A 25132-nucleotide genomic window follows, 5' to 3' on the forward strand; every position below is an offset into this window, starting at 1 on the left:
CTGGCTGAGAAATAAAGGTATTTTCCCCTCTACACCTCCCTTTGATCAGATAATGAAATTCTGTCAATTCGGTTTTTGTTTTGCTGTATTCTGAACTTTAGTGCCTGTAAAAACTACCATCTGTATTTTCCTCTTCATCGCAGACTGCAGATTGAATATAACATTTGAAGTTGTAACACTGACACATTATCACTTTTTTGCGACCTTGGCAACAAGCAGTTGCTTTTTTCATTTGGAGTTCTTGCCACCTGATGAAAATATATCCAATTTTCACTCTCTTTTAGCTCTGGTATTGGTCTCTTTCAGCTCCTGAGGGAAATATCAGGCTCATGAGCTGCTAAATTCTCAACTGTTCATCTGCTAGTTACTAACTGTGTCAGTCTGATCCTAAAAGGACTGGGGGCAGTGGGTTTTTAGAGATTTCTGTCTGTGAAAAGGTGCCTGCTGCAGCTGAATGCGACGCTATAAGAGCAATGAGAGTGAACCAAACAGTAAAGCTGTTGGTCAGACGGCTAAACAATAAGCCGGAACCTTCTATAAAGCCCTGTAAAGCCGAGAGGAGCTGCAGATTAAGAAGATAATTCCCTGTCGGTTCTTTACCACAAGCTACTCCTTTCACAATGTCACATTGTTATTATTAAAAATATCGATTAGAGCTGCTTAAAGTGTCTCAGTAAGTTACGGATATTATTGTGACTCCATGGCTGTGTACCGTGTACAATATGCATTAGAGCTGAATCAATAAGTCCATTGATGAAAAATATATCTGCTAATTTGACAATAGATTAGTCATTGGAGTGAGTTTTTGAAGCAAAGATGGCAAAACAATTCACTGGTTCCAGCTTTGAACATGTGAGCATTGAAAGTTGTTTTTTTTAAAGTGTTCCATTACAGTAAAAATAAATAACTTTATTTTTGTTTACAGTATGTTGGCCAAAACAAGCCATTTTGAGTTGAATTCATAGCTAGAATTGTTATGATGGGCATTTTTTATTTTTAGCTGCAAAGACCAAACACAACAAAAAAGGTAAGTAGATGAGTAGTACATTTAGTTTCAGCACTAACATACTCATTTCACTTGTGGTGTGTGGAGAAGGCAATCTGGTGTTAAAAAATCTGTTAATTAAAACTGGCCAATCTAAGAAATCTGTCCATTGATTTTATGCTACAACAGAATTTATGTCTTCTTATGAAATATCATGAACTTTTGATAACAGACGCATGGGATTCCCCGTTATTGGCAACATTGACGTGTCAAAATAGAAATCCATAAATCTCCCTTGACAGTGCATTAAACTGGACACATCCCCATGATTGATTAGACATCCAGCTGACAGATACCCAGCGATTGTTTACTGTGGTGGACCCTGGCAACGACCAGGCGTTTATTGCTGTCTGGTCCAGCAGTATTTCAACATTGCATCTCACTCCTCAGAGCCATCAGCAACAGTGCCGCCGCTCCCATAACGCGCATTACGCGCTGTGCGTAGGGCACCAAGTGTCGAGGGGGCACCACCAAAAATAGCCTAATGAAAAATCGTCATAATAATTATAAGGCCGAAATTATTTCAGTAGACTATAGAAATATGAGGCACTTTTTAGGCATACTACTCAAAGGTACCGATGGTGCCCCCCTCTCCCCTCCCCCCTCCCCTCCCCACTCACTCATCACAACTCATAATGTTTTTTTATTGGGGGGGGGGGGGGGGGGGGGGGCATCATGAAGGAATTATGCTTAGGGCACCAAAATGGCTAGCAGCGGCACTGATCAGCAAGCAGCTTCACAGCAAACACACACTTCCCAGCAAGCGGTGATGGTTTGTTACCCAACTGCAGCAAAGACCTACTGTGCTTGCCTCAGCTTTCGCTTCTTCTACTAACTGATGTTTTCACTTGCAGGTATATTGAATTTGCAGAGAAAGTAATGGAAAGAAATGTCACTGTGGATAATTTATGGGTAATTATGCATCACACTCTGACGATCAACATTTTTCTCAATTCCCTTCAGGTTTGCAAGTACTTTTAGAGGAATAAAATCTGCTGTTTACCATGTTGTTATTGGGAAATGTTAGGCATGTACAACATTCAATGGATAATTACTTTGTAGTTTGTGTGTTTTTTATTTCATACAAGATTTTTGCATATGAGTGGCTCAGCTTTTCACCAATCTCGTATTCATTATTCAAAACATAGCAATTTTCCCGAGATGCTTCTTGAATTTTATATCCTTTAAGGTGGGAGATGCGTTTTTCCTACCATCAGGTGCTGCTTAAGCTCGTACACCTCATTATCCGTTTATATCACAGCAGCACATCAGGTGAAAGTGTCTGACAACATCTCCAGATGGAAACCACAAATAAACGATGATAACGGTGACATCCTACGCACCAGGAGTCCTTCCATCAGAAAAAATCAACGTCAGGCCGATGGACCACCGCTTTCCCTCGCTGCTGTTTCTGAAATGTGCTAGAATTTAATGCTTTCAATGACCCATGCTTTGCACTGTATCAAAAACAAGGCGCTGCCAAGTACACAGAAGGAGCAACATTATTTGTTGCCTGAAGAAAACATGTGAGATTGTGATTGCATTTGTGATTTGAATGTAGTGCCCTACTAATTTCTGTTTACATTTTCATTATTCGTTAAGTTGTCATATTTCCTATGTTTTAGAAGTCCTTGAACTTCACATTTGTATTGGTGGCAGAGTTCAGTGTTTTAACCTTACCGGGTTTGAGGAGAGGGGGGACTTAGGTCGGAGAAGCGCGAAAAGGAGTGATTTATGCCAAAGCTTTACTTGATGGCGGGTCTGAAGTTGGTTGGCAGAGCTGTCAACATATGACTTTGATCTGAAGTATCGACCTGGAAAACAAAACATCGATGCGGATGCATTGTCGAGGCCTCATGCAAACAGCAATGTTCCTTGTGAGGATGAAACCATGGCAAACAGCACCGTCCAAGCTTTCTGTCACATGTCAGGAATAAGAGCACATCGCCATCGAAATTGCAGAGCTATTGACCTCATGGGCTCATCTAAACATGCTATTCCCAGAGCCTACTGTAAGATGTCTTTACTAAGCTCTCAGCAGCTGCCTAAAATGACTTCAGCTGACATCTCAAAATCTCAGCAAAATGACCCGAGCATTGGAGAGGTGTGGCATGCTGTTAAGCAGAATAGTGTCAACCATGCCAATAAAGGGAAGCATCTAGATGTGTCAGTGTTGCTGAAAGAGTGGGAAAAGCTCAAGTGTTGTATAGATTGAGTAAGCCACCAAACCAAACACTTCGACAGCAAATGGTACTCCCTCAAGAGCTCAGAGAGACTGTCCTCCATTCACTACATGACCAATCTGGCCACCTTGGGTTAGATACAACTTATGGGCTGGTATGAGAGAGGTTTTATTGGCCTCGGATGAAAGTGCAGATTGAAAAGTACTGTAAAAACTGTCCAAGGTGTATTCAGAGAAAAACACTGCCCAAGTGAGCTGCTGAGCTGTCTCATCTGAACAGTGATGGCCCGATGGATCTTGTTGGCATGGATTTTCTGACGATTGAGCCAGACTCCAGGAACATCTGCAATGTGTTTGGATTGTTTCATCGGGGAGATATGTCTATGGATCGGCCGTGTGGAGGGAATATGAGCTCCATCTAACGCGCCAACATGGGAACCATAACTGACTAAAATCCCGGGTACTTTAATTTCTTTTGTTTTGAACCGAGTTGTGGAATATGTGTTGTTGTTATTAAGTTGACATGTTAATAAAGTAAAGTACAGATTGACAATCATTTCCAGTACAGTGCAGGTATTTCTGATAATGGAATATTTCTCTGATGGTAATCAGAGTGGGGGCTCTAGAGCTGATATTTGGAGTTGCATGGGAGATTTATTATTTTGCAGTATAGCTACGGTCTATCTCCGTGCTACCTGAGGGCTTTAGTGACCAAAGTGAGAACCCTAGATAGGAGAGCTTATAGTAGATCCCACCACAGCTTCTCCCATGCTCGTAGTACTGTCCTGAGCTAAGTGGTTGGGAGGGCTACATGAAGAACATTTGATTGTACAATAGATTGTGTGAGGTAGCTTTTCGGCAGGCCAGAAAACAAACAAATGTTTGTGGGAATCAGTTCTGCATGAGCAACAGAAAAAAAGAGAAGAAATACTGCATTTCAACGAGACATCCTATCTGTGTGGAGAGTGGGAGGATGTGCTCATTGAATTACTACACTTCTGCTGCTGCATTCAATGAAGAGCTTAGAGCATCGTACTTGGTTTGAAACGTTTTTATTCAACTAAATATGGCGTAAATGGCGCTGTGGGTGAGCTGTAACTAGTTAACAGGCACATCTTATCATTTCCAATGAATCACATGGACCCACACAGGTCCTGATGATGTCATGGCTCTCTGCATCATTAATATTGAAAGGTCATTTCCCCCTACTTGGAAGTCGTGTCCATCACATGTAGGATTCAATTTCCAATTTGCCACAAGACTGCCTGGGTCATTCCAACTATTTATCTGGGAAAAGACTTCCTAACAGTGTTTTAAAATTCCTTTGGAAATTAGCTGACTACTTCTTTTATTTTTCCTATAGAGCCTTTTAATTGGAAAGGCAGCACAATGTACCATTACTGTTTTACTGCTGTGACGCACTCACATTATTTTAGTGGATCGTTTTTTAAAATTGACTAAAACATTTTTTTGATGTTTAAAGTACTGACAATGTTCTCATTTAATAAATATAAGCATATGCTTTGAGTTAATAAAAACACTCCACTACATATTGCAAAATCCTCTGACTTATATTCCAGCCAACTACTGTATATTTTAGAGTCATGAACACAGATTTGTTGCAATTCTTTGAAGAGTGTTTTATTTCTAACATAGGTGACCTGTAGTTCAGCTTTATTGGTACATTAAAAGTCACAAGCAACAAAAAAACTGCTTTTCTTATTTCACCAATCCAAAAACTGCCTTTTCTGCTTTGTAGTCGTCTAATTAGGAACCTAAGACTCCAGAGAAACGCATAATGAGTTTTGAAACCGCAAATAGGTCTTTATATCTAACAACCCTAAATCCTTCTATGCATTGTATTTGATTTGTATTCCATACAACTTTCCTTTTTAAACATCTGAGGACATTTGATGATGGAATGCTTTTTCATTTATTCAATTGACAAATCAAAGCAGATGTATTTATGTCTAACAGACTCTGTGAAAAGAACAAGGGATTACTTGGATTCCAATAGTCACAGATTCCATTTTTTGTTTTTGCACGTGGCACGGGTGCTCTCAGAGGTTGTTTTAAAAAATATAGAAAAGCCATACTGGAATTTCTATCTGATGTTTTATATATTGTCACCTTGTGCATATTTAGTACTGACATCTGCAAAGAACACACTGTAATGTATATACCAAGCACACAGGCCACTGCTTTTAAAGCTTTTGATTGCAAATGTATTATGATTTATTTTGTGGCTTCCTCCACATTCTTCACCTTCCTTTTAGCTTCAATCCCATTTTGAAAGCGAGAAATTAGGGCAGTAGCTCCCTGGAGAATTTTGGAATAAAACAAGGTTTCTGGAATAGTGTGTGCACTGTTAATGACTCACCGGTGGGTTTTCAATCTGTGGTCTGCTGGTAATTGCATTTCAGTCAGTGATCATTGATTATGTAAAAATGATTATGAACATGCAATTGTCTTCCCGTTTGTGAAACAGATCCGGAAACAGAGGTGATATGATCACCAAAAGATTGCAGGGAGTGCCGAAAATCAAATCATACAGAAAAGTCAACATCACGTCTTTAATCAGTCAATCAATTTCATTCAGAGCTCTGAATCACCATGCAGGATGGTCACAGTACATTTCATGACAAGCCAATGAAATAATAAACTTTAAAAAGTAAAAGAACCCCATAAGCCATAAATGTTAAAGGGATGTTAATAGGGTGGTGATTCGACTTTGTTATGTGGTTGGCTGCAATAAATATAAAGGACAGAACACAGAGCAAAATCATTTATAATAAAACAACCACATTCAAAACATCAGTGTTAAAGGGATGTTAAAAAGGCTCTTGGCTTGACAAAGTTGAATAGCTGCATTGAAGTCAATAAAGGTAAGTTATTACTCTTGATTGAAAGATTTTTAATGGAATGAGATTTTTTATGTAATGAATTTGGACTCGAGGTAGGACTTCAGCCAACTCAGAATTCAAACATTTCCAAATTCCCACTAGAAAAGTCAACGACACTCTAAGTCTGTTGTATACTCGGTGTAAATCCGTCTACCGTGGCTTCATGAAGAAGCAGCTGTCTGATGTCAGACAACAATGGACGCAAACATTGTACATGGTAAACCGTAAACTTAAAGGCCAGTATTTCCATATGTTTGATACATACTATCCCATATTTGAACCTGTTTTGTGTGTAAAGTGATATCAAAATATGTTTATTTGATAACTGCTAACGGTAAACAATCCCTGAAACTTATTTTGTCTGCTCAACAATTAATTTCAACAACAAAAAAGTGCCCCCTAACATAATGTTAATAATAATAGTACATTCATTTTATAACCGCTTATACAGGTGCTCAACGTTGCTTTACAGAGGTACATAAAAAAAGACAACAAATAAAGTAAAAGTCACATTAAAATCGAGCAATATAGCAACAATCACACATTAAAAGCCAGTGTGAAGAGGGGAGTTTTTATGAGTTTCTTGAAGGCGGTGAGGTCAGTGCAGTCTCTGATTGGTTGTGGGAGTGAGTTCCAGAGGGAGGGGGCAGCGACGGAGAAGGCTCTGTCCCCCCAGGTTCGGTGCGTGGTGCGGATGGGGATGGATAGGAGGTTGGCTTCTGATGAGCGGAGGCAGCGGGAAGGGGTGTGGTGGTGCAGCAGGTCTGTGAGGTAGGATGGGGCCTGGTTGTTTGGGGCTTTGCGGGTTATGAGGAGGACTTTGAAGTCGATGCTGGAGGACGGGAGTGATGTGGTCTGTGATGTTGAGGCTACACTGCTTAGAGTTCATTTGTGTGTACACTTGCCAAAGAAACATCACTTTGTCAGTCAGCCATAGTTTTTTCTTTATATTTGGCAACATGTCAACGGGGGAAATGCCAATCCTCATCTGTGTGTAACGCAGCATAAAAACTTGAGATGGCCACTTATAGATCTGAGTTTCCTAAGTAAAAACAGAAAATCTAGGGCGAAATTATTCTGTATCAGGGTTACTCAGTGGTCCCACAATGACATGTGATTCAAATACTTCCTGCACTTCTAAAGCAGAGGAGATGCCCCACACCAGAGCAGAGGGCAACAGTTTGTTTCCGTGGCGTAAACCAGCAGGAGGAGCTCACGTTGCCAACATTAGCAGCAGTTGAGAGCTGCAACCTTCTCCATGGTCCAATCAGATTAGCAATGCTGCCTTTTGACACCACGGCATCACTGTCCCAACGTCTAACTGTAAACATGTCTAATGTGTCCTCCCATGGGACTTTTTGTGAAATCACTGTGATAATGTATGTTTCTTTTCACCTCTGTAAGAAAGTCATGGTGAACGGCTGCTATTGAGGATAATCATTAGTGCTGCTGGCCTGTTGACTTTCTTTTCCACCCCTTGGGTATTGCCGTGGGAGATTGACGCCTACATTGCACCACACACATTTCTAATCATTGAGGTACAAGGTCTTCCTCGGGACGGGAGAGCCAGCAGATGACATCATGCAGCTTCATGGACAGCTGTCAGTCTGAGTCAGGTGAATGGGGCAGACTGAAAGTGACTGTGTTTGTTTTGTCAGGGCTCAGAATTCTCCTTAAGTGAGGCAACTTCCAGTTTCGTCAATGTCAAAGTATGAGTAACTCTGACAGGAAGCACAACTGTACAGTAAGTTGCATGTCTGCCGAACAATAGATAACACAATTATGAAAGAAGCTCACCTGTGGCTCTAATCAGGAGTGTTTCTCTTATCAGCATGGAGCACTGCCAGGACTGCAATTCAATAGGACATTGTGTTTCCTGAATGGAAATGTAAAACTAATCTATAGTATAACTGCAGAAAGATTATAAAGAAAACCTTTAATAACATTAAAATGTATACTTTTTGTGTTTAGGAACATTACATTATGACTACAAATATGAAGATAACCTATACATGCTATCTTTTCTACTGTTGTAGCGCCATACACTGCAAACAGATTTGCTCATTATACATTCAGTGTGTGACAAACATGTGCACTTCCTCATAATGAGAAGGAATTATTTATAGCATGCTGTGCTCCTATCATTTGTCGGGCCCAACAGGTACAAAAAGATTGAAGTTCAAGGGCACCCAAACTTGTCCTCCCAGCAAGCTGTTACTTGGACAAACATTCATCATTCAAGCACACAATTGCACCAAATATAATCCCTCTTCACTACACGGTATTAATTGGATAAACAAATCTCTGCTACACTGTGAAAGGGGCAGGTCCCTCTGTGTGTCTGAGTGAAATTAATATTGCACAAGATAGTTCACTGATGTTACTCAGTTTGCAGGGAATTTGATATGCCCATTTAATGCATGACCCTTCAGTTTCGGCATGGTCAAAACTCTGTGGGGAAAAAACAATTACTTGGCAAATTATTACTGCACAAAAAAAATATTCAGAAGCATCTTTCCAGAGGATGATTATATTCTGAGGCCTTTGTTAAGAGCTCTGTGAGTACATTTGTAAGCTTGTTCTCTTCAGGACTGTAATTCATGCTGCACTGGTGCAGCTTCTTAATTAACACCTACTCCAGCCAACAAATAGAAGTGTGTGAGTTGTACTTGCCTGCAGAACAAAACACCATTGTTGTTTATAATGTTTTTTGTGGCCACAGCTTTGAATTGTCTGCAATTTTTCTTCGCCCTTTCTACACATATATAATTAGTGTTATAACCTTTCTACTTTCATTGCCTTGTCATATTTGATTACATGTTTTTGTTTGTAAATAGACTTATCTCTGCACAATGAAGTTGGCACCCTCACAAATGGAAAGGTGCTAAAAGGATGCGGTCTGAAAAAAAACAAAACGTGCCAATTTAACAGCATTTCAGTTACTTTATGAGATAAAAACTATTAGCATGCTACCACTGTTTAAAGAGACAGTAAATCCATTGTGTGTGTGTGTGTGTGTGTGTGTGTGTGTGTGTGTGTGCGCACGTGTGCGCACGCGCTTGCGTGCATGTGTGTGTGTCTGTGTGGAAAAGTGAGGAGGGAGGGGTGGCACCTGGTCTCTTTAGATAATGTATTTATGGCTTCCACACTTCATTAGACCCAAACCAAAATACTTGGCTCTTGAATATGTTTATCAAATGTCCCGATGTTATTAGTCACAGCTGCAAACCATAAAGGTCTGACAACCATATACTGATCATAGCTTATACGTTTTTTTCTTGACCTTGTATTTGTAAAATGTGTGGCATCTGCAAACCATTTCTAGCAATGTGAATACAAATATTATTTGAAATGTCAGTGCTGCTGAAGTTGGATGTTTATTATATATTAATAAAATATGAGAACACAAAGCTTCAACCTGCTCATCGGTCGTGTGCACACGATGATGCAGCAGCTGACTTTTGAGCACCTTCTTTCTCTGTGGTCATGTCCTGAATTTGTTAAACCACGTTTGAACCCATTGACTATAAAACACTGTGGCGTCAAACAAGTGTGAGCATAGGACCAGCATCTGTGGAGGAACTCCAGGCCTGAAGGGGGCAGAGAGAGCTCACCCAGACACTCAACAGACAGGATGCAACCCATGTTTCTGGAGGGACCGATTTCACCTGCGCACCTCTAATCAAGCATGAGTATAAAATGTTTGGAGTTAGCTCGGCGAGCCCTCTTTGCTCGGTCTCCTCAGCCTACTGACAGCTCATGTTCAACCACAGACGCAACGTATGGACTTCAAATATTTAGTTTGAAAGAATCATTTGTTTGCTGTTTTCTGTTTGAGTTTGATCTGTTTTGAATTTAAATTAGATGTTTAGTTTAATGATCATGATTGATGCGTACTGATGCATACTTTTGTTTCTTAAAGGTTATCAACCTATTCTTCCTCTGGAATTTCACTTTGTGCCATCAATCTGAAAGAAAATAAATCACCAGAACGGAACAGAGTTGTCCCCTTGCATTATTTGTGTTGAACAAGCCGTTTTCAAGTTTGGGCAGAGCTGAATCTGAATCTTAACATCTGGATAACTTGACAGTTGATAACCACCTTATATCCAGCGTGGCAGTGAAGACCCCAGGATTAAAGCCTGAAGAAAGGAAAGCTGTCATCGCAAAGGGAGAATTGACTGGGAAACAATGGCGAAGGAAGCTCTTGGAAAAACAGTGAAACAGCTGAAGCAAGAGAGGACCTTGGCTAGAAGTGCCTTCACCAAACAAGCCAACTTCCTGAGCAGAACGTCAGGAAATCTGACAAAGACTGAACTACAAGAGGAGTTCAAGAAGCTCACGTCACTGGCAAGGAACATCGGGGAAATGAATGATGGCTACAGGGCTGGCCTACTGGCAGACCTTGAAGCTGAGACTGATGAAGGTGAAGAAGTCAAGCTGGACGAGCAGCAGCAAACAGACCTGGAAAAGGTAATGGAGGAGTGCGATGCAAAACTGGATGAAGTCCGAAAAACAGTCCAAAACAACCTCTGGCCCAGATATGGGGAAGGTGAGATCGGAGCTGCAATAGAAGAGGCAGAGACAGCCTGTGAGGGACTTCAGGGAATACCTGTCTCCGCCGTGAGTAGAGATGGCTATGAGCTACGGTGGGACAGTGTGAAGAAGCAAATCCAAGGTGCCGCTACAAGCCTATCAGAGTGGGAGATGTGGATTCCAGCATTACAGAAGGCAAGTCTGGAGGACAGAGTGAAGGAGCTGAAAGCTCTAAACACCAGCCTTGAAGCGAGGAGAGCAGAATTTCTCACAGCACAAAGAATGGCAGAAGAGGAGAGAAGACGAAGAACACCACCACTGCCCGTGCCAGCTCATCAACCAATAGTAAAAATAAAACCAACCAGTCTACCCAGGTTCGACGGATTCAAAAGGAATTTCCATCGATGGAGGAAGGACTGGGAGAACCTGCAAAGGCAGGGGGAGCCGACCGGCTCAGTAGAGGCAAAGAAGTTCCAACTCCTGGACAGCGTTGAGGAGAGAATTTGCCGGGACCTGCGCCTGCCTACTTACAACACTGCTGAAGATATGTTCAGAGTGCTGGAGATCAGGTATGGAAACAAGTCTACAATTGCCCTGGAGATAATTGAATATCTCTATAATGATCCATAGAGAGCAAGCTGCCAGACAATATGAAGAGAGACTGGCTCGTATTCATGGTCAACCCAAGAAATGGCGTGACCCCAGACACTCACTTCGACAGCCTTCTTGGATTCCTGAAGACCCAAGAGGAAATTCTTGAGAGACTGGAGCAGCTTAGTGTGAGTGAAAAGCCTGAAAGGAAACTTACTTACCTGGACAAGAAGTATGCCTCCACACGTTCCACAAGGAGGGGAGGATGTATTATCTGTGGAGATGAAAAGCACCGGGAGAAGATTTTCTTTTGCAAGCGGTTTAAAGAACTGAAGCCTGGCGAGAAGCTGAGTGCTGTGGAGAAGTTGGGAGCATGCAAGCGATGCTTAGTCTGTCATGGAGAAGATGAGTACTGTAAAGACACTTACCTGTGCAGGAACAGGGACTGTAAAAAAGGGAGCTCTTCGGACCACCATTTCTTTCTTTGCTCAAGAGGAGACTTCAAGATGAAGGAATCTGATGGAGGAAAATCCGGCTGGAGAGAGCAAAAGCTCACAGAGGAGCAAGTAAAATTGATGTCTGAACTCACTCCGGAAATGGCAGAAAGATTCAGGAAAGCTTTTACCAACACCACTGCAAGGGCCAACTGTGTTGTGAAGGATCAACGTGGAGTGGTGGCGTCAAGAACACCTGAGCTACCAGTCATTCTAATGCTGTTAGAGGTAACTGCCAATGCAGGACAGAAGATTGGAACTCTCATTGACTTAGCATCAGACACCAACTACGTCACCCACAGTGCTGCCAGGAGATTGAATCTGCTAAGTGAAAACATCACGCTAATCGTCCATGGAGTCGGAGGGATGGCCATGGAGGTGACAACCAAAAGATACTCACTCAGAGTGAGGGTCAAGACACCCAACGGCACGGAGAGAGCTCATGAGCTTGTCTGCTATGGCTTGGATGAAATCGCCAAAGTGCACAGAGTAATCAAACCAGAGCAACTCAAAAAATTCTTCCCAGGAACCAACCTGGAAGAGCTCAAAAGACCAAAGCACATTGAGCTACTCATCAGTCACCGGGAAGGAAGACTTGCTCCACAAAGAGTGAAGGTGATTGGGGACCTTGTCCTTTGGGAAAGCCCATTGGGAAAGACGGTTGGTGGAGCGCATCCAGACCTCTTTGAAGAGGTGGATATGGCTGCGCATACATCTAAAACACACTTTGCGTGATCCATGAGAACCGCAGCAGTGAAGTATCAAGAAATCACTGAAGCACAGGAGTTCAAAGCTGAAACCAAAAGTACGGTTGCTGGCAAAAAGTTCTTGGACTGGTGGAGATGGGACAGCATTGGAGCAGCCTGCGAACCAAAGTGTGGAGGATGCCGGTGCGGCAACTGTCAACCAGGAGGCAAGGAAATGACTCTGAGTGAAGAAAGAGAGCTGGAGATTATAAGGAAAAGGCTAACCTACATCAGAGCAGATGCGCACAGTGATGGACCACACTGGGACACCAAGTATCCCTGGATTCAAGATCCAAGTTCCCTTCCCAACAACAGGAGTGGGGTGGAAGCCACTTTCTTGAGGACAGAGAAACAACTCAAAAAAGAGCCAGAGTGGAGAATGGCATACACAGCTCAAGTCCATGAGATGGTGGAGAGAAGAGCAGTAAAGAAACTCACCAAAGACATCACTGCAAGCTGGAAAGGACCAGTATGGTATGTCAGCCACTTGGTGGCACCAAATCCGCACTCGCTCACAACACCCGTGCGACTGGTTTGGAACAGCAGCCAGAAGTTTAAAGGGCTCAGCATGAATGACCTTCTGCTGAAGGGGCCTGATGTCCTCAATCCCATCCGAGCAGTACTACTCAGGTTCAGAGGAGGTGTCCATGCTGCCCTTGGCGACATCAAGAAAATGTACAATTCTGTGTGGCTGGAAGACCTGGAGATGCACCTCCACAGATTTCTCTGGAGAGACACTGAGGGAGAAATCGAAGAGTATGCCATCACCAGAGTCAACATTGGCGATCGACCAGCAGGGTGCATTGCACAGCTGGCCATGAGGGAGACAGCAAAGCTGCCCATGTTTGCTCACCTGGAGGAGGAACGTAGGATCCTTGATGAGGATGCTTATGTCGACGATGTCCTGACCTCCCATAATGACTTGCTAAAGCTGGACCAGAACACCAAAAGAGTTGAAGAGATCCTGAAGGCAGGCGGCTTCTTCCTCAAGCCCTGGGTCCGGTCAGGCCAAAGTGGGAGGCAGGAGGTTGTGCCAGGAGAACAAGGAGCAGAGGAAAACAGAATACTCATTCTTCCAAACCAGATGAGGGAAGGAGACAACAAAGCCCTTGGAATTGGATACCTCGTTGAAGAGGATAAACTTTACCTCATGACCTCAATCAACTTCTCAAAGAGGAAAAGGAAAATGAGAGTCGGCCAAAATCTCCTTGGTGAAGAGGTGAGAGAGAACACTCCAAACCCACTGACAAGAAGACAACTGCTAAGCCAAGTAGCAAGCCTGTATGACCCAATAGGCCTTGTCACACCTGTCAAACAGAAGGGTGCTATTCTTGTCAGGAAGGCATTTCAGGAAGCTGGAGGCAAAGCGCTGACCAGAGACACTTGGGACAAACCTCTGTCTGAAAAATTGAGGGAAGAAGCCATCCTGCTGTTTGAGGAATACACACGTCTTAGCCAAATCACCTTCCACAGAAGCCTCACACCAGTCGATTGGATTGGAAAACCTTGGGGAGTAACATTCTCTCATCCAGGATCCCAGGAGACCTGAACATTGCTGACCTCGTAGCAAGAGGATCAAGGCCAGAAAACCTTAAAGAGGATTCTGTGTGGCAGAACGGACCAGACTTTCTGAAGGACCCTGTGGAAGAGTGGCCAAAAAAGTCAGCCAAAGAAGTCGCTGCATTTGCCAAAGAAGGCATAGACCAGCTCCAAAGGAAGTCTTTCACAGCAGCACTGACCAGAACCAAGGTCAAAAAACAAAGTGATGTCCCTTCTTTTACTGCAATGCCAGCGTCTCCAGTCTCAATTCAAGTGATGAGTGACCAGGAAGATGCACAGCAAAGTAGCCCTGATGGAAAAGAACCCAAGATCCAATTCCAGAGAGTACCAGCTGGTTCTGCAATGGAGAGAGTCCTTGACATCAGGAAGTTCAGCAATTTGACCAAGCTGACCACAGTGATCACCTGGGTATGGAGAGCTGTAAAGAAGTGGAGAAAACTACTGACAAAGACCTCAGTCTCTAGCAAGCCAAAGTGGGAGGGAATTCCGTCAACACCAGAGATAACGTCCCGAGCTAAAGAAGCTGTACTCACCATTGCAGAATGTGAAGATGCACTCCGGGATCTATTCCTTGCGGCTCAAGAAGGTGAAACCTTTCCAGACACCACACTGAACAGACTTGTCGTGTACAAGGACACAGGACTTTTGCTCTGTGGAGGAAGATTCCAAATATTTAACGAGGACAAAACTACAGTACCAATTATACCATATGATGCATGGATATCCACTCTTCTAGCTCAAGAAGCCCACGATGCAAACCATGAAGAAATAGCGGGCACACTACTCCGGATGAGAAGCAGAGCCTGGGTGATAAAAGGCCGGAAACTTGCTCAGAAGATTGTTGACAGCTGTGTGACATGCAGAAAAGCTCGGGCAAGAAAGTGCCAGCAGATCATGGGAGACCTTCCATTGGAGCGGATAACACCGGCCAAACCATATGAGTACACAACAGTGGACTTATTTGGACCTTGTGAAGTCAAGGACGAGGTGAGAAAGAAAGTCAAGCTCAAGGTGTGGGGAATTGTCTTCTGCTGCATGGCATCCAGAGCTATGCACACAGATGTTGTCAGTGACCAGTCAACTGAAGGCTTCTTACTGGCGTACCAGAGATTCACAGCACTTAGAGGGCATCCGAAGAAACTGTGGTCAGATCCTGGATAGAACTTTGTGGGAGCCAGACCGGCCCTCAAAGAGCTCTACCTCTTTCTGGACCAACTGGGAAAATCTGAACTTGAGAATGAAGCTTCCAAGCATGGAACAGAGTGGAGTTGGAAAATCCACCCAGCAGACTCTCCTCACAGGAATGGAGCTGCAGAAGCAGCTGTTCGTGCTGTGAAGCGGGCCTTGCAAAACCTGGGAGGAGAAGGACTCTTCACATGGAGTGAGTTCCAGACATTCTTGTTCATGGCTGCCAATCTTGCTAATGAAAGACCCATTGATGCCAGGGTGCAGAGCCGGGAGGACTGCATAGACTACATTAGCCCAAATACCCTTCTGCTTGGACGGACTGGACCCAGAGGAGATCTTGGAAGCTTTAACTTTGAAGGCTACCCCTACAGAAGATTGAGGGCTATTCAAACAGAAATCGACCGATTCTGGAGGAAATGGAGTCAGTTAGCTGGGCCCAACCTATTCGTGAGGACTAAGTGGCACACAGTGCAAAGGAATGTGGCAGTTGGAGATGTTGTCTGGCTAGCGGACCAAAACGCCCTGAGGGGTCAGTATAGGCTCGCCAAAGTGATCAATGTCAACGCTGACAAGAAGGGCACCGTCAGGGATGTTCACATCAGAACTTTTCCTAGCTACCCTGTCCCAACTATGAAGCCTGCTCAAAACCAGAAGGCAAAAAGACTCAAAACCAAAATATCAGCTACCGTTCTTCACAGAGATGTCAGGCGTATCATTGTCCTACTTCTGATTGAAGAGCAACACTGAAAGGGCAACTTAAACAAACCCTGCCCAACACTAAGGGGCTGTGACCTCCTTGGGTTCAAGAACCAGGAGGTCAAGTGGGAGGTGTGGCGTCAAACAAGTGTGAGCATAGGACCAGCATCTGTGGAGGAACTCCAGGGCTGAAGGGGGCAGAGAGAGCTCACCCAGACTCAACAGACAGGATGCAACCCATGTTTCTGGAGGGACCGATTTCACCTGCGCACCTCTAATCAAGCATGAGTATAAAATGTTTGGAGTTAGCTCGGCGAGCCCTCTTTGCTCGGTCTCCTCAGCCTACTGACAGCTCATGTTCAACCACAGACGCAACGTATGGACTTCAAATATTTAGTTTGAAAGAATCATTTGTTTGCTGTTTTCTGTTTGAGTTTGATCTGTTTTGAATTTAAATGAGATGTTTAGTTTAATGATCATGATTGATCCGTACTGATGCATACTTTTGTTTCTTAAAGGTTATCAACCTATTCTTCCTCTGGAATTTCACTTTGTGCCATCAATCTAAAAGAAAATAAATCACCAGAACGGAACAGAGTTGATTGAACATTTCTCAATTTGAATTGATGACTAGACAAAATGTGAATTTCCAAAAGTTTAGACATACTTCTTTAAAAGTATTTTACATACAACCTCAGTATTACATTGAACATAAACACATGAACATGTGCCATGATTTTCATATAGCATTTATCACAAATTTAAATAAGCAATACATGCATTTTTTTTGTCTTTATACAACATTGTGAACATACAGACATAAACAATCTTTGTGAAAAATAAAAATGTCAATGAAAATAATAGGAAAAGTAAATGTTATTAATAATTTAACAAGTAAACTATAACATAAAAACCTCAATATTCCCTTAATCAGGGGCTACAGAAAAAAACGTGTTTAAAATATAACAATTTATGTCCAATTAAAAAAATAAGGATAAACAATACAACAATTATTTGTATTACATTATATAATATTGTATCATTTGGTATTGGGTAAACACACTTTTGGGAAGAACTTTTGAAATCTTGTTTTACTCTGAAATCTATATATTCCTATAGATTACTACTTAACTCTTTCACTTGAAGCTTTTTAACTAGTTCTTCTTCAGACTAAATGTTAAATAGGTGAAACTGTTATCCCAAGGCTGGGCCCGGTGGTTCCGTGGATGTTTGTAAGCCATACTTAAACCTTATATGGACACAAACAGTTAGTGCCACGCCCTGAACACCTCCTTGTTTGCGGGCCTGCTGTGTCCTGTGGTCGCCCTTCCCCGCTGCCAGGAAGTTCAGGAACTCGGTCACCGCCCCAGCCCCCCCTCTGCCTGGTCCATTGTTGGGCAATATTCTGCGACAACGAAACATTCTTCACCGAAACTTTCCAGGTAACGAACTGCTGAAAACCTGGTCTTGTCTTTATCTGATATTGTTTTGAGAGTTAATCCAGTGTAGGGTTAGTCAAGTACCCGGAGTCGGAGAGAGGAGGAAAAGGGAGGAAAACTTTTGAGGCAAGCAACTCCGTTTTCCCATTCCTCCATTTTGAACTTTTAAACTCCAGTTTTGCTAGTGGATTGTTTTCGGTAAGTTTACATCGTTAACTTAATACTCTATATATAACATGAAAAAGTCCATTGGAGAGCGCATTAACACGACAGTTAAAGTGTTAAGCCGTGTTTGAATAGGTTTATGGAGTTAGCGTTTGTGTTTGTTGTGTCGGTTAGCATTAGCATTAGCAAGGTGTCGTGTTTGTACGTTAGCAGGTAACGTTTCCATGCCGTACGGTGAGCTAAATTGGCTTAACAATTGGCCTATTAATTAGACCATTCCTGGTCAAAATCGGCTAATTCGCCCAAAACCAGTCTTTATATCTTCAAATCACAACGTTCACTTTTTAAAATGTAGAGTAACGTTACTTTAGCTGGATTAAACCAACATTAACTTGGATAAAGTTAGCTAGAACAGGTGCAACGTAAGCTATTTAACTGCAGTATTAGCGCCCGGCTATCGTTAGTTAACCTGGAACCCATATTGTTGCTTTTCAAAGTATGGTGTCATTGTAGTAAGGACGTATCTTGTTACGAAAAGACATTTCAATGTTCATAAATACGCCATTTTGTTAGTGTTTCTCAGGGTAAATAATTCAACCTTAATTTGCCGAGAAGTTAAAGATGTATTTCATCCTAGTCATATGCATATACCCCCAGCTTTATCTAGCCTTAAAGAAAGTTTTGGTTTCTGTTGACCAAATTTTCAGATAACAGTCTCTGCCACACCCATTACATAGGAAGTGAACGAGATTTCACATGCACCGTCCCAGTTACATGTTAGTAGACTCGTTTTTAACTACTTGCTTGGTAGAATCCGTTTATTGAATAAGGGCCATACTTCAGTAAATACCACAACAACTATCTTTATGGTTAGATGCTGACACAGAAATTATTTAGGGTGGTTTGGTGAGGTGAACTTTGGGAATTTCACTACATGAAAAACCTTGAAGTGGTTGAGTAATTATAAAATCGTATAAGAGTAGTTGGAAAGTGCTTTAACATTGTGTTCCATGATAAAATGAGTTACAACAGTGCCAGACAATTAGCATCCATCCATTCTGGCTGGCTTTTTTGATTAAAAGTTAAAAGGGGCCATAGCTCACAAGTATACCCCATCCAAATGTTAACATTAGTCATGATTTTTTAGGCAAAATTGAAAGCACACCCATTCATCAATATCACTACTTTTGACATTTGGTAGCCATCATTCACATGTTCTCCTGAGGCTTCTTGTATGCGAGCCTCTATGGTGACAATGTAGGTTAGTTGCTGTCTACGACATTCTTCTCATAATGCTGCTGACCAACTTTTCAGCTGAGGCCCCTCAGGGCTGGCTGATTATCCCTGGCCCTCCATGTTAGAAAGCTAATCAATGGAGTTGTAGTGCTGCCTGAAAAGAAAAATCGAAATTGGGCCATAGTGCTACTGTGCTATACCTCTTGCAGGCATTCTGCAAGGAGTGGGGCATTACTGGCTCAAAGAACAACCTTGATATGTGTATAGACTTTTTGGGGACTAGTCTCAAAATCATAAAGGCTGCTTCATTTAGTAAGCAAACATGGTTATCTTGGCCACGTAGACTTCAATGTATACAGTACAGCCACGATCATCTTAGATAGACATTCAGTGTTCATGTTTGATACAGTCTTAATTGTGTTTTATCTAGAATCTCAAGAATGACATTTACCCATCCACCCTATTTATAGGTTTCAAACCCTTTTCAGATTTTTGTCATTTCTTTTATCCTAGAATTCCAGACACCATGACAACCATCAACACGGCTAACATCAAGTTTAAATGGGACCCAAAGAGTCTGGAGATCCGTACTCTGGCAGTGGAGAGGCTGCTGGAGCCTCTGGTGACCCAGGTAATGAAAAACAATTTGCGTTTTTATTTTGAGTAACTGGACAGGTTTAGATTGCTGGCTAGATGTTCCGAAAGTGCTTTACTATACAATCGCTTGCAGCAGAGTTGGTTTTAATTGAGAGTAAAAGGAGCTCTGCAGCTAGAATTCTTTAAAAGATAGCAAGTGTCATATTATCCCATTCTGTATTCCTGCCATAGGTCACCACTTTGGTCAACTCCAGCAACAAAGGCCCGTCCAACAAGAAAAAAGGACGCTCTAAGAAGGCTCATGTTTTGGCAGCATCTGTGGAGAATGCCACCCAAAACTTTCTGGATAAAGGAGAGAAGATTGCAAAGGAAAGTCAGTTCCTGAAGGATGAGCTGACTGCCGCTGTGGAAGATGTCCGCAAGCAAGGTATATTGGAAATGCATATTGCAAGTGTGTGTGGTCTCCAGCTTGTAGAGAGTGCTTCTTTAGATAGGAGGGATGATAAATAAATCATAAAGTATGTACATATCATCTGCCCCAGTGGACGACCTTGAAATAAGGATATGCTTTGAGCGTGATAGATTTCCCTTTTGCCATGGGGAATTCAGAGAGCCCATTAATAGAGCTTTCATTAAAGCATGCAGACGGTTCACTTTCATATCAAGCTATACACCATTGTCCGTGCCTTGCCTTTTACCATGATCAAATGTAGCCCGTAGTTTAGTACGACTGCGCTTGCAGAACATAATGCCCCTTTTATTTTTTCCTCTGTTTCAGAACTTGACTCTATTGTAAGTAGAACGAAATCCTAATTTATATTGCACTGTTGGTCAGAAAATAAAGATATTTCACAAATTAGGGATGGGCAATATTATGAAATATATTAAACATTATTGTATATCATAGCAGCATATTAGAATAATAATAACATCTAGTACACTTCATTTTTTTGTTACATGTTTTTAAATCAAGCAATACGTGTTCAATGTAGGATTATACTACATTAAAAGGACACAGGTGATTTAAATCTATAATAGGAGCATTTTCTTAACAATATTGTGATCATAATTTCAGCCATATTGTCCAGCCCTACCGTATATATCACTCAGCCCTGCAGTATAGTTCCACTAAAGTCATCCATTATAATGTGAACCTACCTTCACCCCTTGCGTTTGAGCAGTGTCTGACATTTGTCATGAGCATACACTCAGCTTGATTCATTTATTATCCCATTCACAACAGCGGCACTGGCAACAATGGATATTTGTGTCGGCCTAAAAATATATTTGTTTTTAGCCTATTTTCCACAGCTAAAGATGGCTATACTGTCTGATGAAATATAGTAATCTTATTTATGCAGATTATTGAGTGAGGGCTGTCTGGATTTGTCTTGCCGTCTGTGTTTAAGATTATTGGTTGAGTTGCTAAGTGAAGTACCAGATAATTGTATGACAAATCAACAACTTGTGCATCTCGAAACCAGAATGTTCCCCCTAACAGCCAGTCGGTTTCCCAATTAAATTACATTTTGGATTGTGATGGCAGATTCCATCATCTAACAACCACACTTGAAAGTGTCATTTATTCCCCTCTGCTTCAGATATCTGACTGTCTTTTGACACACTAGCAGACTGTTGAGACTGGGGAGCTCTGACTTGAGGGTGGCTGTTATCACCTTGTGAAGCGACATCTGTGTCACTGTGTCTTTCTCCCCAGATGCCCAGCGAGTTAGATGTCCCCTGCTCGAGCTGCGCTCTGAGTAGTTGGGAGGTAGATGACATGTCGCCTGATAGCCTGTGCAGTGCTCAGTGCCCAGGAATGTTACTGTAGTTGTGGTAAGCTGTCACTGGGCTGGAATTCACTCACTGTTGTTAGCTGGTGCCGAGGCCTGGCTGTCAGCTATGCCATGCTGCTCGGTGGAGCGTGCTTGGACTGATAATACGGCTATTGAGTGGAGTAACAACCCCCACCAACCCCTCGATTCAGAAAGCATTTTCTACCCAGCTGTGGCTTACCAGCTGTTTTAAAATGGTAGAAAAAAAGTCTGACATGATCATTATCAGTGAGTTGATTAGTGCTGTACCCAGTAGTTTGAGTTAAAGCTTTGTGGTTAAGGACAGTCGACTTCTATGTCAACATTTGAATGGTTTTCAGGTCAATCGTTCTGTTAAAACCCTGCATTTTTGCACACGTAAGGGTTAACATGGCCGCACTTATAACTGTTATTATCAGGCCGGTTCCGCTAAACTTACTGCAAGTATCGCCGGTTTAAGAAGGGCGGTCGACAAAGCACATTCCAAGTAGTTATTAATAGGTTACAGACACATTCACTTCCCCTCTTTTTATCCATTGGGCCCTCAGTCTTAAGTTAACACCTACATGCATTTATGGCATATTCTTTCAAATTGCTTCACAAAAAAGTTTACCATTTTTATGCTGAATATCATGTTGACGGACAATCGAAGCATCATTCAAATACCTGAATCAAAATAAAATAAACATAGTAGAACCCCATGTTTTTTTTCCTGTGAAATGATTTGAAAGTTGAGGATTTTCCCCAGTGAATATATTCTGTTAATATCTTAAATCCAATTTCATTACCACATTCCTCACAAAAAATCATTAGTCATTTCTTACCCCCCCTTTTTTACAGATTTTATTTCTATACGCAGGCCTTACTGTCTGCCTTTTGTCTTTGTTCTCTCGGTCTTGCCGTTCCCCTCCCTCCTTGTCTTTGTTGTCCTGCTGTCAGGTACGCTTAATGTGTGATATACATTTGAATCATTTCATCATGCACTCTGGGCCGCAGGTGAGCGCTAGATGAATGGAAGTTTATTAAAGGAGCACTGATCACTATCTGCCCCCTGAAAATGGCCTTATTGATTTTGATCACGGGGGGGAACAACAGCCTGAAGGGGCCGACTGTGTTTGAGGTTTGTGTTGTCGATCATTTGCTCAAACTGCTTTTGCTCTCTGTTGGCGTAAAATGATCAGAATCTGTGTGATATCTCTGTTCTACAGTTTTGATAGTATAACTTTTCTTTTCTTCAAAATTAGATTAAATAATCTCAAAAAAACATTGACATTTTCTTATTTTTATCCATTGAAGAAATGTCCCAACATGAGCGCTTACATCCGAGTGTCTCAATGCGAACTCCTTTTTTAATGGCAACAATGTTAGGGTTGCGTATCATTTCTGTCATGAGTGATAACAACATTTTTCAGTTTCGGACTGGTAGATAGATAAAAATATCTGAACATCTAAAATTGGGTTCCAAAAAGAATATATTTGAAATTTGACGGTATTTTCTTTCTATATATATTCAAAGTGATAATTCAACATTTCACAGATCATTTATTAATTGGGAGCAGAAGTAATTTGCACCCCATGCTGCTGCAGATGAACGACTAAAGCCACAGTCACTTTGTTTTCACAGCTGTTTGTTCATGCATCAATGTAACTGAATGACGCAATGAAATGCTTATGCTGGCTCCACTAAAAAGCATCTATTTAGGGAGAGAATTACATATTTCTCCGGTTTGTCCCAATGCTTGCACATATCTGAAACTGTTTGTTGAGTAGAGTTTCAGTAAGTAATTATCGAAGTGCGCATGTATTGAACTGAAAGGGCTGGTGGGCATGCATGTTGCTGGCGTAAGCTAATGTTGGGGGTGTGAATTAGCACAGCAAGCAGCATTTATCAGGGTTGCTCACAGGTTGTCAGTTTACCTACCTCGGGGAGGGGGGACTGCTGATGGCTCGTTATTGACGTTTCATTTACGAAGCCGAAGAGTTTATATTTTTTCAGACACTGAATTTTCTCGGTCGAGTCAATACACTAACTTGCTGCATTAGCCTACTCTTATGTCGATCATTGAGGTTTCATTTAGGACAGTTTGCATCTTTTTTACAGCTGATTCACAGAACGCTGAAGGGGCACAAATTTCATGGGTCAAACAATTCACTTTGAATATAATTTGAAGCATTTATTAGCAAGAACAATCTTTTTATTCAGTGTTTTGCCATTTTGAAATGAACAGTCTTAGATCCAGTGTTTTAATGCTTCACCTGTAAGAATTGTTCTACATTGCATTAAAATGTCTGCTATTGGACACACAAATAACACACCTCATCTTGCAATATCTTGATAATATCTTCCTACATGATAAGCATTTATTAAAATCCCATGACAAGAAAATCCATACCACTACAAGTTGCAAAATGATTACAATAGATCGTCTTTATGTTCTAAGTATCTATGTATCTAAGCCTTTCCCCACACAGCGCTGTTTATTTTCTACAAGTTTGAGAATATGAACATCACTGTGTGGGGAAAGGCTTAAATACGCTTAATATTGGAAGCAGGGAGGTTGAATAGTCTGGCTAGATCATGATGTTCTTACAAAGGCTACGAGCAAATGTATGAACTTGGCTTGATTTCTTTGATCTAAACACACAGTCCAATTGACATACAAAGATAAAGTAAAAGCTGAAGTTCAGTCTCGATTTAACCCAGATCTTAGTTAAAAGGTGGCATGAATTCAAGTCGGTGCATGAATTTAAAACCTGGACAGACTGAAAATTGACTTCTGCTCAAGTTATAAACGTTGCTACTGAAGTTAAAATATGTAGTTATTCTGAGTTGCATGACTCAATGGATGTTCAGACGCGAGGGCGGAAAAGTGGTGCGGTGGAGGAAAATAAAAGGAGCTGTAGTTGGAGATACATTTGGAAAACAATCTATCTAAGTTGTCACACAGTCACCTTTTGTTCTCACAGCAAACATCATTTGGGGGGGTCTTATCAAATGACCGCATGTGGCCAGAACACAGAAAACATTAGAGGTCAAATCCAAGAAGTCGCTTAACCTTGTTTCTAAATATAGCTTCCTTGTTATCTTGGAGTGATAGAGTACAATGACACTTCAGCAGCGACAGTACTCAGCTCGTACTCTGCATCCTTCACATAGCCAGTACATACGATTGAATTAATATTGCTAAACCATTTTTATTGGCCTGTTGGATTTCATATAGTCTAGGAATAACCACGTTATGTCTGCCCTATAAAACGTGTGTATAGTCCATGCGGTTATTTCATATATGCTACTTATTTTTTGACTTAAAACATACTATATACCATATCAGTATGTGTCGGTGCCAAGACAAAGCTTTTCCCTTTATAGGAAAGTGAAGAGAAGTACATTCATTTTTCAGGCTTTTGATCCCTGATGCAGAAAAGGCTGTTGTATAGGACTTTTCAGAATTAGAAATTGTCTCAGCAGAAGTAAACTATTTACGGATTTACTGTCTTGTTCATAATGTGAGCTTACAAAGTCCATTTGTGTGCGCAATCAACTGTGCCGGCCCATCCAATGTAGGACAAAGCATAGTGCTGGACAATCCAGACAGTGAGCCCTTTGTAGGGGCTGTGACCTCTTTTTTTCTTTTTAAGGGGGCTGTGTGTGCAAGCAGAAATGATAACTGGACATTGAAGAGGTGTTTGTGTCTGTGTGTGTCTTTGTCGCTCTATGTGACACATTCTGACCTCTAAGCAGGCAGGGGAAACGTGTCAGCCTGTTTCCCGCATACTCCCCTTTGTCTTAGATGAAGACTTCACAGCAATTAACTGTAGCCTGGAGAGGGCCATGACTGCTCTCAGACTTGTGCTGTCAGCTCCTGTAGAGTATTACTACGCCTACTGCTATTGTAGCGTTATGCTACTAGAAATGAATTGGTTTTATACGTGAAGAATT

The 25132-nt window shown here is 41.8% G+C and overlaps 1 protein-coding gene across 4 annotated transcripts in view; it reads left to right on the plus strand.

Annotated features, from left to right (window-relative positions):
• Positions 1–17235: 17235 nt before the first annotated feature.
• Positions 17236–25132, plus strand: part of ctnna1 (catenin (cadherin-associated protein), alpha 1) — a 72177-nt gene continuing 64280 nt past the window's right edge. Inside the window, exons 1-3 of one of the 4 annotated variants that reach the window (XM_063876164.1) lie at positions 17236–17383; positions 19295–19412; positions 19610–19805. In XM_063876164.1, coding sequence (XP_063732234.1) covers positions 19308–19412; positions 19610–19805 — 301 coding nt within the window. In that variant the 5' untranslated portion in view covers positions 17236–17383; positions 19295–19307. Of the gene's footprint in view, positions 17579–19269; positions 19413–19609; positions 19806–25132 lie in introns of all 4 variants that reach the window. The other 3 variants (XM_063876166.1, XM_063876165.1, XM_063876167.1) reach the window with 3 other exon arrangements.

The sequence above is a fragment of the Eleginops maclovinus genome, chromosome 23, assembly GCF_036324505.1.
Source record: "Eleginops maclovinus isolate JMC-PN-2008 ecotype Puerto Natales chromosome 23, JC_Emac_rtc_rv5, whole genome shotgun sequence".
Lineage (NCBI taxonomy): Eukaryota > Metazoa > Chordata > Actinopteri > Perciformes > Eleginopidae > Eleginops > Eleginops maclovinus.